The sequence below is a fragment of the Lagenorhynchus albirostris genome, chromosome 2 (genome assembly GCF_949774975.1).
Source record: "Lagenorhynchus albirostris chromosome 2, mLagAlb1.1, whole genome shotgun sequence".
Lineage (NCBI taxonomy): Eukaryota > Metazoa > Chordata > Mammalia > Artiodactyla > Delphinidae > Lagenorhynchus > Lagenorhynchus albirostris.
Window position 1 is genome coordinate 160,928,304 of NC_083096.1, and position 16,993 is coordinate 160,945,296.

The window sequence follows — 16,993 nt, forward strand, 5'->3', positions numbered from 1 at the left end:
GGGAGCAGGGCTAGAGTTTAGCGGAGGGGTTCAGGAATGTGCTAATGTGGACATCAGCAGTCAGGCTGGCCCAGAAGTAGTGAGGTGCGCCCAAATACACTGAAGACCTTTATCACACACTACACAAATCTTTCTCCTGGGATGTTCTGGGCCTCAAATTTAATGGTGCCTCTTCTAATTCACAGCCAGGTTTGATTCTGCATGTAGCCCAGGCCTGATGCAAAATGCCCTCTCAGAGGAAAACAGCTTTAATTAACAGACTTACTTGGTTTGTACTGACCTCAAAATTCTTCCCTTACCATGGTCTTCATCTGGGGGTGGGTCTAGGGAACAGCCAATGGGATGACTGAATCCTTTATGAAGGCCTTGGCCAAAGAGCAGCTATTGCCTACCACATGGATCCCCGCAGGGCCAAATTCTCAGCTTGTTGGCTTAACAAAAAAAATACAAAAGTTAAGACAGAAAAAACACTGGACAAGATTGGTCTAAAATGTGCAATCCTAAAACGGCTATGGAAAAAACCTACTCTGAGCAATTTGTCAGTCTCACATGCACTTATTTCTAGGATAGTCCTACCCGGAAGATGTTGCTACTGGTTGTGAGGCTTTCCTATGGTTCAGTGCACTGAGCCTTGCACCCTTCCCCAGCCTGCCAGGGAGGCAGACAGGCACACACAATCCTGAGGTCCCCAGCCAGCCTCTTCTCCCTATGGGTCCCTGTAGTGCCTGCAAGGACCTGGAGAATCTGGCTCCTTGCCTTCAATTGAGAATCCAGAAGCCAAGCCCACAAGATGAATCTACTGAGGAATATTCAAGATGATGGATACCAAGCTGAGTGAGTCTTGGGGAGAAGAGACATGGCCTGAACAAATGAGCTGAGGCCTTCAAAGAAGGGCCTGTGGGAGGAGGAGGGAAGTACTGCTAGGCGTTCATCTCCTTCCCTTCTATTTTGCTGGAAACGGGTAATTGTACAGTGTAGGGGGAGGGCAGGCAGACATGAGAAAATTGAAATCTAGTTCATCCTGCTAGAGTTTTCATATTAACCTGGTTTGGCTGAAGAGAAAATGAAGGTCAGTGCCTGAGAGCCTTCTTTCGCTCTTCCTTAAGTGTGGTATAGCAGCTATAATCTGTGCAGTTCAGCTCTAAATAGGGCTCTTGGAAAGAGGCTTCCAGGGAAAAGAAAACAGGAGTAGATCTAAAGGTTCTAGGTAAGGAGGAACACAAAGTCATCAACACGTTACTTGGAAGGGTCTTTTGTACCCACTGCCTCAAGTAACTAGGCTGGCCAGGTGAGGGTGGAACCTATGTGGTTCTAACAGAAGGTTGCAGCCAATACCATGGCCGGTCAGTCAGCGGGGATAGCTCAGAACTGAAGGCAGGCTTCTAAGACCAGAGAGCCTGTTAATACTAGAGAAGATGACATGGGGGTGGGACGCCCAGAAGGGCTGGCAATAAAGAATAGCTGGCACTGTTCAAAACAGTATTTGAACACTTGAGCTAAGAAAAAGGCTCCTTGTCCCCTTAATCCACACCTAAGTATCTCCAACCCACCAGAGATCTTAAAATGGACATTGCTATGTGCCAAAGTATTAAGATTCCAAACACAAGTCTTCTCAGGCTACTCCCTACAGCAGGTTGGGGAGCCCCTCCATCCCTTTAACATCCATTCAGAAATCTGTCAGAAAGCTCTGACTTCACCTAGGCCAGGGTCTGGAGTCCAGATGGGGACTGCCCACAAAGAGTGGCTGTCAAGCCTGGGCTAAAAAGAAATATTTTGCTTCCCAAGATGGCCAAAGGAGAGAAGGAGATACAAAAGATGATGTTACTGCCTCTGTGGGCTGGAAGAACTTCACCTGTTGACTGAAGAGGGGGTCAGAGGAATACAGTGGGAAAGCACAGTCTGAGGAAGACACTAACAAAGGAAAGCTCCTAGAGGCCATGTTTATCTGAAGAGAAATTTGTCCTCGTGCCCTGGGAGACTTCAGCCTTTGGAGTCCTTGTAGAAAACAGGCTTCGAGTAGTAACCCATGATCAACAGAGTCTTCTCTTTGGTGCATGGCCCAGATCTGAAGCAAAAGTAGATTTGGGAGGAACAGCTGGGGAAGCCAGGATGTGTATGTCTCACAATAAGAATTTGGTCCCAATGTCAGGGACTTAATTATTGCTAGAGATGTACAAAGTAGATCTTACTAAAATAAAATGCTCTGCCCTTTGGACAAGGGGTGGGGGGTGGCTTTCTTTTGAACTGTAGGAAAATGGTTTTGTAATGGAGTCGGCAGGCCAAGTGAAGAGGGTCCTGCGCCTTGCCTACCTGGGACAGTGGGGTTGGTAGTTATCATGCCCAACCTGCAGAGCAGCATCTGACTCACTTAGGCAGTACAGCACTGGTGTCACTTTTCAGTGATAGCCACCAGCCGCAACCACTTTTCTCAGAAAATGCCTCTGGAGTTGGATCTCAACACTGGAAAGAGAGGGCAAATTCAAGACCAGTGGCCAAAAACAACTGAATGTTTTATCTGTAAGCAGAGTGGCATGGATTTCACCTGAGCCAGAGGGGGATGTGTAGCAATGGGAGCAAGAATGGCATTGTTCCTGGGGAAGGGAAAATACAGTTTGGAGCAGGGCACCTCTGCCCGACCTCTGTGGGGAAGCAGGGACAGCGCAGGTTGTGCCTTCAGCTCCACCACTGGCCTACACTTAGCCAGCAACTTCCTCCACCCCACCCCCAACACCTGGGCTTTACTATCACATGTAGTCCATTGAAGCACACAGGCAAGCCATTGAGGCACTGCAGTAGCTCTACTCAAAGGGGAAAGAAAAGGCATTAGGATTATATTTGTCACAGGAAGGGTAAAATCCAAACCATGTACAAGGATCCCAATCAGGGAAGACATCAATCACTCTCAAAAAAAGTCCTGAGGCTGCTAAATATCTCGGATAGGAGACACGGCAGCCACCTGTGATAACTTATGTGGACAAAGGTGTTTGAGACTGAATCTGAGGAGGCAGACTGCTTTCTGGGTTTCCTGATGTAAGCAGGATGCTCAGTGGTAAGGACTAGAGTGGTAGACTTCACCGGGCCCTGGGGCCATCCTTGCTCCCTCCATTCAGGTACTAGGACAATCAGACCAGGCTGCCCTGCTATATAAAGGTTCCAGAGCTACGGGTTGGTCCCTGGTGGTGGCCCGGAACCCAAGCAGAGAGGAGAAGGATCAAGGTCAGGCTTCCTGAGCAAGAGAGCTTCCACATCTCTTTTTGGTCTTCCTCACAGTATCCTACTTACAGAAATTACAGAGACAGTTCCTCCTCTTGAGGCCAATTAAGGTTGACCTACGTAATATATAGAATATAAAAAAATACAGAACTTTTTTGACATTCTCTCCTTTGGAAATAAAATATACATGATCCAACTACGGAAGAGGAAGAAGAAGAAAGGCCAAAGGCAGGGATCCACTGGCTATCCCAATACATGACACTCTCACTCCAACCTCCTCTGCAATTTATGGGTCACCAGAGCAAGGACTTTCTCCTCAGGAGAAAGGAAGGACCACAGCCCTCTGTCACGTGCTTAGGAGAAAATACAGCTACCTCAGAGGTTCATCTCAACTCTGAGGGGAATTTTCAAGTAAACAAATGAAGTTGGGTCGCACCACTGGAAGGTGGGTAGGAAACATGGGATCAGTAGCGACACATGGGAAGCCCCGTCTGAAGGCCTGTGTTCCTCTCCCCTCACTCCCACTGGTGTACATGCCCCAGGAGAGTGAAGGGGATCTCCCAAACTAAAGAGGTCTGGGCAAGGGGTTAAAGGGAGGGAGGGGCCTTTGTCTCATGGTGACCTCCCCCTCAGCCTCTAGTCCCAGACAATGCTGGCAGCTGGGATTCCTAAAACCAGGAACTCATGGCTCTGGGAAAGAGCAATTGTAATACAAGAAAAATGTGCAAAAGAAAAAAAATTAAATAACGCAATCCAAGCATACAAGATTAATATTCTGTCCGAGCAAGAACACTTTGTTTTGGATTTCTCCCCTCCCCTCCCACCCCCGACCTGTGGAATATTCCATCTGCTCAAGTACCCAAGATAAGAGTTACAGAGATCAGGGCAGAGGACTGGGAAGGATGAAGGAAGATAAAACGGAAGGAAGTCACCACTAAAGAAAAAAAAATAAAAAATAAAAAAGGTGCAAAATTGATTACCTCAGTCCTCCTTTGTCTACCCCTGGGCTCCTGGGTTAAAGACATATGTGCAGCCAAAATCTAGTGTAAGGAAGAAAAACCCAACACGTCCCCTTCTTGTCACAAAACCCAAATGTGAGCCTCAGATGGTTCTGTCTGTCCAGAGGGTGCTCCCTCCAGGGAAGGGGGCGGAGCAGGTCAAGAGCACAGTTTCCAGGGCAGCAGAGGTGTGTGGTGGCTGATGGTGGGGAGGGCTGGTTTCCCGCCCACCAGAGGGCTGCCTTTCCGCTGGTTGGTGGTGCTTCCCATCCCCTCCCCTCCCCGGAGGCAGACATTATAGCTGGAAGCCCTCCATGGGGGCCTCAGGCTGCTGGAAGATAAACTGCTGTTGCGTTTCATCCACTTGGGGAGCCAGGCTGCTATCATCATCTTCTACGCCAAAGTAGTGCTCAATGAGGTCAAAGGCCTTCTGGTAGATCTCCTGGTTCTCATGGCTCTGGAGAAACTCAATTTTATCCAAGCCTATGGTGGCAAGAAGAAAGGAAGGAGAAGAGTAAACTTTGAGTGCTTTTCTCTGGGTCCATGAAACAATCTATTTTTTCCTTCCCTGAGTTATGTTAGCATTTATAAACACAAGTAATATGATCAGATCTCTCTTTGATCTGAAAGAGGAGAGCCGAGATCTTTACCTAAAATGACATAACACCAAAGGAAAAAGACCAAAATGTCAGTTATAAACCGGAGAGTCTAGTCCCAATTCTGCTTTTAACCTGGGCAAACCATTACTGTTCTGAATCTCTTGGAGATGAGTGATGAGTCAATCCAGCACTAACAGACCTTGCTAAGGAAACCATAAACAAAACTAAAAGACAACCTGCAAAATGGGAGAAAATATTTGCAACCGATGCGACCGATGAGGGCTTAATTTCCAAAATATACAAACAGCTTGTATAGGTCAATAACAAAAAAACGAACAACCCAATAAAAAAATGGGCAGAAGGGACTTCTCTGGTGGTCCAGTGGGTAAGACTCCGTGCTCCCAATGCAGGGGGCCCGGTTTTGACCCCTGGTCAGGGAACTAGTTCCTGCATGCATGCCACAAGTAAGAGTCTGTATGCTGCAACTAAAGATCCCGCATGCTGCAACTAAGACCCGGCGCAGCCAAAAACAAATAATAATAAATAAATAAATATTTTAAAAAAATGTGTGTTGTAGGTGTACAGAATCCTAAAAAAAAGAGCAGAAAACTAAATAGACATTTCTCTAAAGAAGACATACAGATGGCCAATAGGCACGTGAAAAGATGCTCAACATCACTATTATTAGAGAAATGCAAATCAAAACTACAATGAGGTATCACCGTATACCAGTCAGAATGGCCATCATCAAAAAGTCTACAAGGGAGTTCCCTGGTGGTCCAGTGGTTAGGACTCAGTGTTCTCACTACCGGGGCCCTGGGTTCGATCCCTGGTCAGGGAACTAAGATCCTGCAAGCCATGCGGTGCAGCCAAAAAAATAAAGTATACAAATAATAAATGCTGGAGAGGGTGTGGAGAAAAGGGACTCCTCCAACACTGTTGGTAGGAATGTAAGCTGGTGCAGCCACTATGGAGGTTTCTTAAAAAACTAAAAATAGAGCTACCATATGATCCAGCGATCCTACTCCTGGGCATATATCTGGAGAAAACTGTAATTCGAAAAGATACATACACCCCAGTGTTCATAGCAGCACTATTTACAATAGCCAAGACATGGAAGCAACTGGAGTATCCATCAACAGATGAATGGATAAAGATGTGGTGCATATATATAATGGAATATTACTCAGCCATAGTAGAATAAAATAATGCCATTTGCAGCAACATGGATGGACCTAGACATTATCAAACTAAGCGAAGTAAGTCAGACAGAGAAAAGACAAGTATCATATGATATCACTTATGTGGAATCTAAAAAATGATACAAATGAACTTATTTACAAAACAAAAAAAGACTCACAGACATAGAAAACAAACTTACGGTTACCAAAGGTGAAAGGGTGGGGAGGGATAAATTAGGAGTTTAGGATTAGCAGATACAAACTACTATTAACAAAACAGATAAACAACAAGGACCTCCTGTATGGCACAGGGAACTGTATTTAATATCTTGTAATAAACTGTAATGGAAAAACAAAACAAAAGAAAGAAAAGAACTTGCTGCTAAAAACTCAGCTGAACACATGCCTTCCAGCTCCTGATTCTATTATCAATTCTGGAGCTTTATTTTTGCATCTGTACCATAACCTACTTACTAGGTAGAGCCTATCAGAAACAGAACTCATCTACTGCTCCTCAGAGGAAATGGAACTGGTGGGATAAAACCTTGCATTCAATGATGGCCCCCTCAAAACACACACCCTCACATATGTATACTATTTCAGAGTTTCTCCCTACTTACGGCAGAGGTGAGGTTGGGGAGAGGGCACCTACCATAGGCTTCCTCGATGAGGCCACAGTAGGGATTGACCCCTGAGCCACTGCGCTTGCCCTCTTGCTCTCCGAGCCGAAGGATGTTCTCCAGTCCATTGAGGGCGACTTGCACAATCTTTGAATCCATCACAGTCAGCAAGTCGCACAGGGGTTTGATGCAGCCCAGGGAGACCAGGTACCTGAGGGGCAGAGACCAGGTAAGTTCTAAATTAAGACAAGGCAAGGGAGGTGCCAGGCAGGTGCTATGGGGCCTCTAGGTCTCCCTCACACACATCGATGCTCTCAGCAATTCACTCTGACTGAGCTTTCATAACCATCCATCCTTTATCTCAAACTCATCACCCTCCCAATGCTACTGGTTTAGTTCATTTCCATGTAGAAGGCTGCCATGGATTCCTCCTCTTTGTCTCTCATGTCTCCTTGCTGCAGTATTACCTACTTTGAACACATCATTTCCCTGCCTAAAATTTCTGTAGTCCCAGCTCTACAGTCACAACAATACAATCTGGCTCCTAACCTTTTCTAGCTTCCCCTCTCATTATTCCCTTCCGAGAATATTACATTCCAGTCAAACAGTAAAGGTCTCCAGGTTTCTGATTTTTGTACCTTTACTTATGCTTTTTCCTGTCCAAAATGCCATTTACAACCCTGTATCCTCAAAAGCTTCACTCAGTGGCTATCCTTTCTCCTAAGGTTTTATTTATACTGAATATATTCCCCTTCCTAAGCTACAAGCTGAAGGCAAGGCACTTCTCCAATTCCCATCACTCCTACTCAAGTTGATAATGGAAACCAAAATCAAAGAGCATCCTCGCACGAAATAGCTTTCCTATTTGCTTCTCCCAAGTATCACTGCCAAAAATGATTTCCCAAAGAAGCTGCTCTGAATGAGCCATAGCATAGTTCTCTTTCATTTGTATGGATAATTGAGAATTACATAGATTTAAATTCTCTTGAGGGTAGAAAGAGGCAGAGGAGAGAGATGTCTGTGTCGTAAGTTTCCATTCTCCAGGAGGGAAAAGAGGTACATGGTTTATAGGAATCTACTTCAGATTCCCATGCTACACTCTAGCAGCTTACCAGTTAAACCCTACTGGACAGGGGCAGACCTATCCCAGAAAAGGCAGTTTAGAGGTTACATGTAAACTGAGCCAAGAGGTAGAGTACACATATCACTCAAGACAATGGGAAAGGACTGTGATACCTGATTTGTTCAGGGGTTCCTCCTGATGTGGCATTGGTGATGGCCCAGGCTGCCTCTTTCCTTGTACGGAACTCTGCTTTCTGAAGGATTTCAATCAACACAGGGAAGATATTTGCATCTATGACAGCCTGAGAAGAATTGGGGGGTGGAGAGTGGGGTGTGGGGGAGGAAAGAAAGTCACTTCAAGAAGGATAAGCAAATCCAGACCCCAAATCAGCTAAAATTAAGACATCTTCCCCTTCCTCAAAGTTCTTTTCACATAGGTAAGACGCTACAGAGGAACCTGGCTTCTGTTACACAGAATCTTTGACTGATAGCATCCATTGACCCCAATTTCAAAAGGGAAATAAAGTTTTTCTTCTAGAGAGCAATATCCCACAATGTCTCAAGTCCCCAGGCCTTTCTACCTGCTGCCCCCCACAACTTCCCTCCTGCTTGTTCTACCTGTATCTGAGCCCTGTTGCCAGCAGTGATATTTGAAATGGTCCAACAAGCTTCCTTTCGGATTGACTCCTTGGAGCTGCTCAGCAAGTGGAGGAGGCAAGGGAGGGCTGAACAATTAAGAATGACCTAGAACACCAAAAGCACAGGCAACAAAAGAAAAATTAGATAAACTGGACTTAATCAAAATTTTAAACTTTTGGGTACCAAAAGACACCATCAACATAGTGAATTACACAAATCACAGAATGGGAGAAAGTATATACATATCATATATCTGATAAGGATTAATATCCAGAATATACAAAAAAAATTTTTTAAATGCAGGTGGCCAATAGGCACATGAAAAGATGCCAAACATCACTAATCATTAGGGAAATGCAAATCAAAACCTCAGTGAGATACAACTTCACGCTTATTAGAATAGTTATCCTTAAAAAATCCAGGCAATGCAAGTGTTGGTAAAGATGTGGAGAAATTGGAACCCGGTACACTGCTGGTGGGAATGTAAAATGGCGCAGCCATTGCACTGTTTTGTGTGCAAAACAGTATGGTGGTTCCTCAAAATCTTAAACATAGAATTACCATATGATCCAATAATTCCACCTCTGGATATATACCCAGAAGAACTGAAAGCAGGGACTCAAACAGATACTTGTATGCCAATACTCAATGCAGCATTATTCATACTAGCCAAAAGGTGGAAGCAACCCAAGTGTCTACCAACAGATGAGTAAATAAACCAAATGTAGCATATGCACACTTGGAATATTATCCAGCCACAGAAAGGAATGAAGGTGTGACATGCTAAAATATGGATGAACCTTGAAAACATTATGCTAAGTGAAATAAGCTGAAAGAAAAGGACAAATATATATGGTTCGGCTTATATGAGGTACCTAGAGTAGTCAAACTCCTAAGAGACAGAAAGTAGTATGGTGGTTACCAAAGGATGAGGGGAGGGGGAAACGGGAAGTTATTATTTAAAGGATACAGAGTTTCAGTTTGGAATGATGCAAAAGTGGTGGAGATGGATGGCGGTGATGGTTGAATAACAATGTGAATGTACTTAATGCCAGTGAACTATACTTAAAAATCGTAAAAACAGAAAAAGTTATGAATATCTGTACACACAGGCACATGCGTGCACACACAAACACAAAAGAATGACCTAGAAAATGAGTGTGGGCTTCAGTGAGACTGCTCACCTGTAAGAAATTTGTTAAGAATCCCACAGAATTATGCAAACTACTCAAGACGCAAAGAATACTCAGATCTCTAGCCTTTGAACAGAGAAACACTGTATACTGTGCTCTCAATGGAAGTGTTACTAACAGGAGAGTAACATGAGACATGGGATTCTAAAGGTCTAGGAAGCAGGGGTGAGGTTCCATAGCTTTTAGTATTTCAAAGGTACCATAACTCAAAATCTGTTAACAATTACTTTACAATGTCCCAGGTAGTGAGTCAGGTTATTCCATTTAGTTTTTCTTCAATAGCACCCAATGGATGATGACTTGCTTCCAATTTATAGAAAAAAGTGAAGGCAACCAAGTTGCCCCCAAATAATATAGAAAGTGGCAGAGCTGGAATTTTTCACTCAAGCCTATGCTTTCTCTCCTAGATCATGTTGCCTCCTACCAGGACCAAAGTCTGTGGCGGGGAAGGATTTTGTCCATAGACAGCTGTCCTCCTCCTCCTTACCTGGGTCTGGATGTCATCCCCGGTGACGATGTTACCCACAGCTCTCAGAGCAGGAGAAGCCACTTTGTTATCGTTGTGCCTACAGAGGAGGGCGATCTGATCAGTAGAGGGCCAGCACATGGCATTCAACTCGGCTGACCACCAAGGCCAGCAGCACTCATGGCTCCAGACCTTTGGATAGGGCAGCAGACTGCTGACTGCAGTTCTGAGTTGGAGAAGCTTAGGGAATCTGTACCCTTTCTAACTGAAATCACTCACATTAGAAGTTCGACCAATCTCCGGCAGACTCCAGAGTCTATGACTGCCTGGATCTTCTCATTGGGGCCATCAGACAGATAAGAAAGGGCCCAGCAAGCATCTGCCAGCAAGTCTGAGTCGCTGCTGAAGAGTAGGCGAGACAGCACAGGCAAACAGGGGGAGACCTGTTGGAAGCAGAGAGAGAGGGACTCAGGTGGACACGGTTACGTCATCTCTACCACTAACCCTAACATCGCTGAGCCCTCCTCTACTTAGTAAGTCTAAGACCTGGAGATTTCTACTACATTAAGCCATCAGGCCCACATTTTCACTTTACCATCCAGGCATATGAGATCACCTACTTCATTGACGACTGCCTTTTTCAGTTTCCCAAGGATGAGACTCTGAGGGTTCCCCAAAGACTTGAAAACTCCCATATCAAAATTCCTCCATATGAAGGAACCTGCTTTCACTCAGGAATTGGTAAGAAGCTCTCTTGGGACTTCCCTGGTGGCGCAGTGGATAAGACTCTGTGCTCCCAATGCAGGGGGCCCAGGTTCAATCCCTGGTCAAGGCACTACATCCCACATGCATGCCACAACTAAGAAGCCCACCTGCCGCAACTAAGACCCAGTGCAACCAGATAAATAAATAAATAATTTTTTTTTTTTTTTTTTAAAAAAGAGAAGTTCTCTTACCTTTGCAAACTCTGGGGGTGGGTTCTTGCCTCGGCACAGGTTTGACAGGGCCCAGACTGCATTCCGTGTCATTGTCAGTCGTGTGGACTTGGTAAGTAGCCTGAAGGGGACAGCAAAGCCAGATCCTGAGCAATCATGCTCTTTTCATAGAGCTGTTGCCTACGAACCCCAGGAGCAAATCCAATCAGACCCCTAAGACTCTAGAAGCCTGTTTCTTCCTACCCATAGATTTAAGTTAAGTGAGCCTGTTTGGCCCTGGAGGCCGACCTACATCTTCACAGAGGATTAGGACCAGCTGTGGCTTATTAAGACCATAGCTAATAAGGACAAACAGAGGGCTGGACTGTGAGTAAGCATGCTAAACGTTTAAGATAGGACATACTGTGCCCTTAACTGCGGCCACAAGTTCTAAACAAGAGTATTGTTGTCTTTGGAAATAAAAGCTGAAGGTTTAGTGTGAGGGCTTTAGCCATGCACTGTGGAATGATTTTCTGTGACAGGCCCAAGAAGGAGTTATAATAGTAGCCTATGAGATTGTGGCCTCTCAAGAAAAGCTCCTTCCTGTTTTGGTTTAGATGTAGCTCTATTATAAGGGTACAGAGGAAGGGATGGGAGCATCCAGATGACTCTGCAAGGGGTCTTAGATCTGTGGCTTACAACAGAGCTCTCCAATGTACTGGGCATAAACCCATAGCAAATCAATGCATTCCGTAGAGAAGGTTAGATTCTTCCAGATGGGCTAGTCCTTCCTCTCACCTCTGGCTCAACAATGAGACAGGTATGACCAACATGAGATTCTACAGTGCTACAAAGTGAGGAAGCACAAGACACAGACCAGTGACACAATCTTCTTACTCTCAAAAGATACTATCTTTTACTCTGGCAATGAGAATGCACTTCTATCATTTTTGTATTCACTCATCGTCTTAAGGTAAACTGCTCCCCAAAGATCTGCCACATGGCTGCCGGAAAGATACCCCAGGTGCAGATGATAATAATTACTCACGTTAGCAAAGGATTAAGGATGGAACAGTTCAAGACGTAATCTCGGCAGACGGAGCTGTCTCCAGCTATGTTTCCCAGTGCCCAGACTGCCTAAAAAAGGGACGATGGAACTGTCACCCACAGAGCCTAGAGGCTTCTGTGAGTACTTTATACTCACAACTACAGAGTGACACCCCCCAGTAACCAGGACAAACACCCCATCAAGACCTTAAACACACTAAATAAGCTCAGGTACCCTCCTTGTTAAAATTGAGCACTTGCTCTATTTTAACTCTGAGAGTTCCTGGTTCACTGGGGGAGGCAGGCTGACATTGTACTGCAGCCAGAGAAGCCAGACCAAGACCTCCTTGTCCCCACCCCCCAGAAAAGGAGAAAATGATGGGAAAATTGCATTCTTGTAGCCTCATAGGACCAACCCTATATGTAGTAATATAGGAAAAAACCCTAGTACCACTCTCCACTTCTATCCAACCAGTGGAAGAAATGGAAGTTGGGTTTTTATGATCTGTAGGTGCTGAGAAATGGGTATTGTGGTGTCTTTTTTCCAGCACCACCTCTGATGCCCAATGTGTGGAGTTTTTTCTACACCAACAACCAATTCTCTGATACCAACTGTGTCAATTCAGTTAAATTCTGACAGTAACTCGGAGTTAGGGCAGATCCCACAGGCTAGGGGCTCAGTCCCACAAGACTGCCCTCAATTTAGATACTAGCTGCAATTCCCAGGTGCTACCCATACTTCCTACCAACTGGCTATAAATTCAGGAGTTCCACAATCTCCTCCTCAGGTTCAATAATTCACTAGAATGAGTCACAGAACTCAGGAAAACACTTTACTTACGTTTACCAGTTCACTGTAATATATACAACTCAGGAAGAGCTAAACAGAAGAGATGCACAGGGCAAGGTATGGGTTGAGGAGTGGGGTTGCACAGAACTTCCAAGCCCTCTCCAGGCACGTCACCTTCCCAGCACACTGAGTGTTCACCAACCCAGAAGCTCTCTGAATCTCACTGTTCAAGCCTTTTTATAACCCAATCTCTAGCCCCTCTAACCTCCCTGGGGAGGGTGGGGTGGAGGGGTGGGAAGAGTGGGGGTGGGGTGGGGCTGAGAGTTCCAATCCTCTAATCCTAAATTTGGTCTTTCTGAGGACTAGACCTCCCTTCCTGAAGCTATCTAGGGCCCCACCCGGAGTCACCGCTAATGTGGTGACACAGAGACTCAAGGTGTGTCCCAAAGGGGCTCTTTAGGAATAACAAAAGACACTTCTATCACTAAGAAAATCCCAATGTTTTTAGGAGCTCTCTGCTCTTAACCTCTTAACTGGGGATAAAGACAAAATATACTTTATATTATACCACTGGTACCATCAAGAATTAAGCCAGGGCTTCCCTGGTGGTGCAGTGGTTGAGAGTCCGCCTGCCGATGCAGGGGACACAGGTTCATGCCCCGGTCCGGGAAGATCCCACATGCCACGGAGCGGCTAGGCCCGTGAGCCATGGCTGCTGAGCCTACGTCTCCTGTGCTCCGCAACGGGAGATGCCACAACAGTGAGAGGCCCATGTACCGCAAAAAAAAAAAAAAGAATTAAGTTAAATTTGGGCATTACCTGTTCCTGTACATCCTCAAAGTCCGAGTTAAGCAGCTCTATAAAAATGGGGACAGCCCCTGCTTCAATGACAATTTTGGTCTGCTGAGAGGTTCCAGAGGCAATGTTCGTTAGAGCCCAGGCAGCTTCAAACTGAAAGTGAGATTAAAGCCATGAGTGAGAGGTCATTCCAGATGAGCAGCCGTGCCTACTAGCTGGCTCAGCAATAAGCCTCCTGCCCCTGACTTAAAAACAAAAACAAAAAACCACACAAGCCTTTCCCTCTCCACCTTTAAATGATAGGAAGAGGTACTGGCAGTGATATAACACAATGGGGAGACAGAATTGGGCTTCCATGGTCCCAGGTCTAGTCTTGCAGTACCACTGCATCCATGAGTCCTTTGGCAAGTCACGTTTTTATTTGCCGAGCTTCACTTTATTCATCTCTGAAACCAGGATAAGAGTGAGATGGGTCTCTAAAAGTCCCTTTCAGCCAAGTTTCTAATAAGTTCCAATGGATTGACTCATTACCCATTTGTGAGAAGAGAGACCCAGAGAAGCTAAATGGTTCACCTCAGGGTTAGGAGTGGACTAGAACCTCTAGGGTTGGCCAAAAAGTTCGTTCAGGTTTTTCTGTAACATCTTACGGAAAAACCCGAACGAACTTTTTGGCTAACCCAATATATTTATATTTATAATTTAAAATATAACCTCTGAATAATCAGTCTGTCATATTCTGGTATCTTTCCTTTGAGATTGTTTTAGGGAAGAGTTTGTGGGTCTCTTATTTGATTGAGGTCAAGACCTCTGAGGTAACAGCATCTCTTAAATGTTCCCTCAATATCTTGTCTATATCCTAAGAGATGTGCCTGTAGAAACATGCCACTACAATTTCTTGGCAAAAGGGCTTTCATCTGGTAACTCTCCACCCCAGGCCTCACCTGTAATGTACAATTCTCATTCCTCTTCAGAAACTCCACAAACCGATCCACCACTCCTGGAGTATTGATAACTTCATCTATTGGAGGACTAGGTTCTGGAAGAGGGAGAGGAGAAGTCAGGAGAGGCTCTGACTAATGCTTTCACGGGGGTTAAGTCCACCATCCTTCCTAGATACTCCTGACCATCCTTCTAAACATTCCCAAACTCCCTTTTGGTGAGGTAGTTTTAACAATAGCTGGTCATGGGGCTTCCCTGGTGGCGCAGTGGTTGAGAATCCGCCTGCCAATGCAGGGGACACGGGTTCGATCCCTGGCCCGGGAAGATCCCACATGCCGTGGAGCAACTAAGCCCGTGCGCCACAACTCCTGAGCCTGCGTGCCGCAACTACTGAAGCCTGTGCACCTAGAGCCTGTGCTCCACAATGAGAAGCCACCGCAATGAGAAGCCCGCGCACTGCAATGAAGAGTAGCCCCCGCTCACCGCAACTAGAGAAAGCCCGCATGCAACAATGAAGACCCAACACAGCTAAAAATAAATTAATAAATAAATTTATATATATATATAAAAAAACAATAGCTGGTCATTTTTGAACTGTATAAAATAGCTGAGATGCCAAAGAGTAAAGCCAATCCTAATTTAACTATGCTCACCTTTGGCTTCCTAAACCTAAGCAAGTAACTAAACTTACTTACCTAAGCAAGTAAAGAATTAAGGGAGAGAAGACCAAGGGAGGAGCAACCCTAGTCTAAATGCTTCCCTTCCAAGACCAGCATTCTTTTCTTGGGAGGAAGAAAAGTCAGGGAATATTTTTCCCATCATACATCAAATTTTCACTGAGCACAAACTATGTGCCAGACATGGTTCTGGGTACCGAGGATACAGTAGTGAACAAAACCAAAAGTCTATGCCCTCGTAGAGCTTATATCCTCGTGATGAGAAATATCCTGGTATGTTAGAAGGCAGTAAGTGTAATAGGAAAAAAAAAGAACAGGTAGGGCAGGGTAAGGAGACTGAAAATGCTGCAGGGGTGGGGGGAGCTGCAATTTCTGATAGCGTGTCAGGGTAGGCTTTACTGAGAAAGTAGGATCCGATCATAGAAATGTAGCAGCTGTCACACAGTTATCTGCAAGTAAAGGATATCAGGCAGGGGAAATAGACAGTGCAAAGGTAAGAATGTGCCTGGCTTGTCCAAGGACACCAAAACCAGCAGGGCTACAGCAGAATGAGTGAAAGGGAATAGTTGATGAGGTCAGTGAGAAGAAACAAGACGCTAAAGTCACGCAGGGCCCCCTGCGGAAGAGTAGGCTTTGTACCTTTGGAGAGCAGTTTTCGGAATTTCTGTGTGGTTGCTAACTGCAGGTCAGAATCGTCAGAAAAGAGCATCTCCACCATCTCTCTTGTGATCACACTCTCCTAGAACATAAAACAGGTTCACGACTTTGCAAACCAATACTAGAGCCAGATATGAGCTCATAATCCTGTTTGGAATCCTCCTTTCTAAAGACTTGAGGGCAAGAGGAAGGGGTAACAGCAGGCTCAGAAGGTGTTTAATCCACAGCTGCTTTAAGCTGGAACATTTGGAAGTGATTCTTAACCTCTGAGGCAATTGATAGCTTCCCTTAAATGTTTCCTCTGGTGTTTCCATCAGAGATGAATCCTTACTGACTCCTTAAGTTGACCAGCTACAAAAGGGCCCATGGAATAAAGAGCTTAGCATGGTTGTTGGTAAAGCTAACGAGATGATGTGAACTGACCAATTTCTGTTCTGTAGAAGCAGGTACTTCCCAAGCTTGCCTGGGAAGCTTGCAGGGGTCTTACCCCAGTGGTAGAGCTCACATAGGAGTCCATGAGGAGACTATCGAACATGGCGGCTTCTTCATTAATCAGCTCCACATTTCTCCGTTTAAAAAGCTGAAAATAAAGAGAAGAGACGGTGGTAAGACTTCTTACCGAAACAAAGAAAACGAAGTATGACCCAATGTTAAATTATGGCGTAACTGTCAAGGAATGCTACTGTATGAGAAAATGCCAAGCTTAATATACTGATATGGAAAGATATTCAAGGGCTTTACTTTCTATGTTATAGATTGTTTACATTTTTGGAGAACATTTTTATAAGCAAAAAAAAATCTTTTAAAATTCCTGTGCCCTTTGTATAAAAGGTGATGCATATAAAAGGCTGTGAAGGAAAGAAATAATGGTAAAGCAAAAGGGTGGGCAAAAGCAGGTTAGCATCTAGACCTGGGCAAGGAACCAATTTGGTGGTGGCGTGTGGTGCATGGTGCGTGGCAGTGTAGACGATGAGGCATTAATACAATCTCAGTTCTAGGGAGACTTACAAAGAATGGACTCAAGAAAGAGAAGTAAGGCAGCCCAGATGGCTGACAAAATTCTTAAAGGGCCAGGCTTGGGGCTGGGCCTTGACGGCCAGATCTAACAGTGACTACTGGGTAAAAACAAGGGGTTAGCACTAGAATGTTATATTGAAGATATAAATGATGTCCAAGTTGTTCTAAATTATGGAAAAGGAA

At 45.0% G+C, this 16,993-nt stretch overlaps 1 protein-coding gene across 1 annotated transcript in view; it reads right to left on the reverse strand.

Annotated features, from left to right (window-relative positions):
* Positions 1-4,052: 4,052 nt before the first annotated feature.
* Positions 4,053-16,993, reverse strand: part of KPNA6 (karyopherin subunit alpha 6) — a 46,731-nt gene continuing 33,790 nt past the window's right edge. Inside the window, exons 3-14 of the mRNA XM_060140720.1 lie at positions 16,281-16,373; positions 15,776-15,875; positions 14,462-14,556; positions 13,542-13,673; positions 11,934-12,022; positions 10,928-11,027; positions 10,251-10,414; positions 9,993-10,071; positions 8,292-8,417; positions 7,848-7,975; positions 6,644-6,822; positions 4,053-4,694 (exon numbers count right to left, since the gene is read on the reverse strand). Coding sequence (XP_059996703.1) covers positions 4,507-4,694; positions 6,644-6,822; positions 7,848-7,975; positions 8,292-8,417; positions 9,993-10,071; positions 10,251-10,414; positions 10,928-11,027; positions 11,934-12,022; positions 13,542-13,673; positions 14,462-14,556; positions 15,776-15,875; positions 16,281-16,373 — 1,473 coding nt within the window. The 3' untranslated portion in view covers positions 4,053-4,506. The remainder of the gene's footprint in view (positions 4,695-6,643; positions 6,823-7,847; positions 7,976-8,291; positions 8,418-9,992; positions 10,072-10,250; positions 10,415-10,927; positions 11,028-11,933; positions 12,023-13,541; positions 13,674-14,461; positions 14,557-15,775; positions 15,876-16,280; positions 16,374-16,993) is intronic.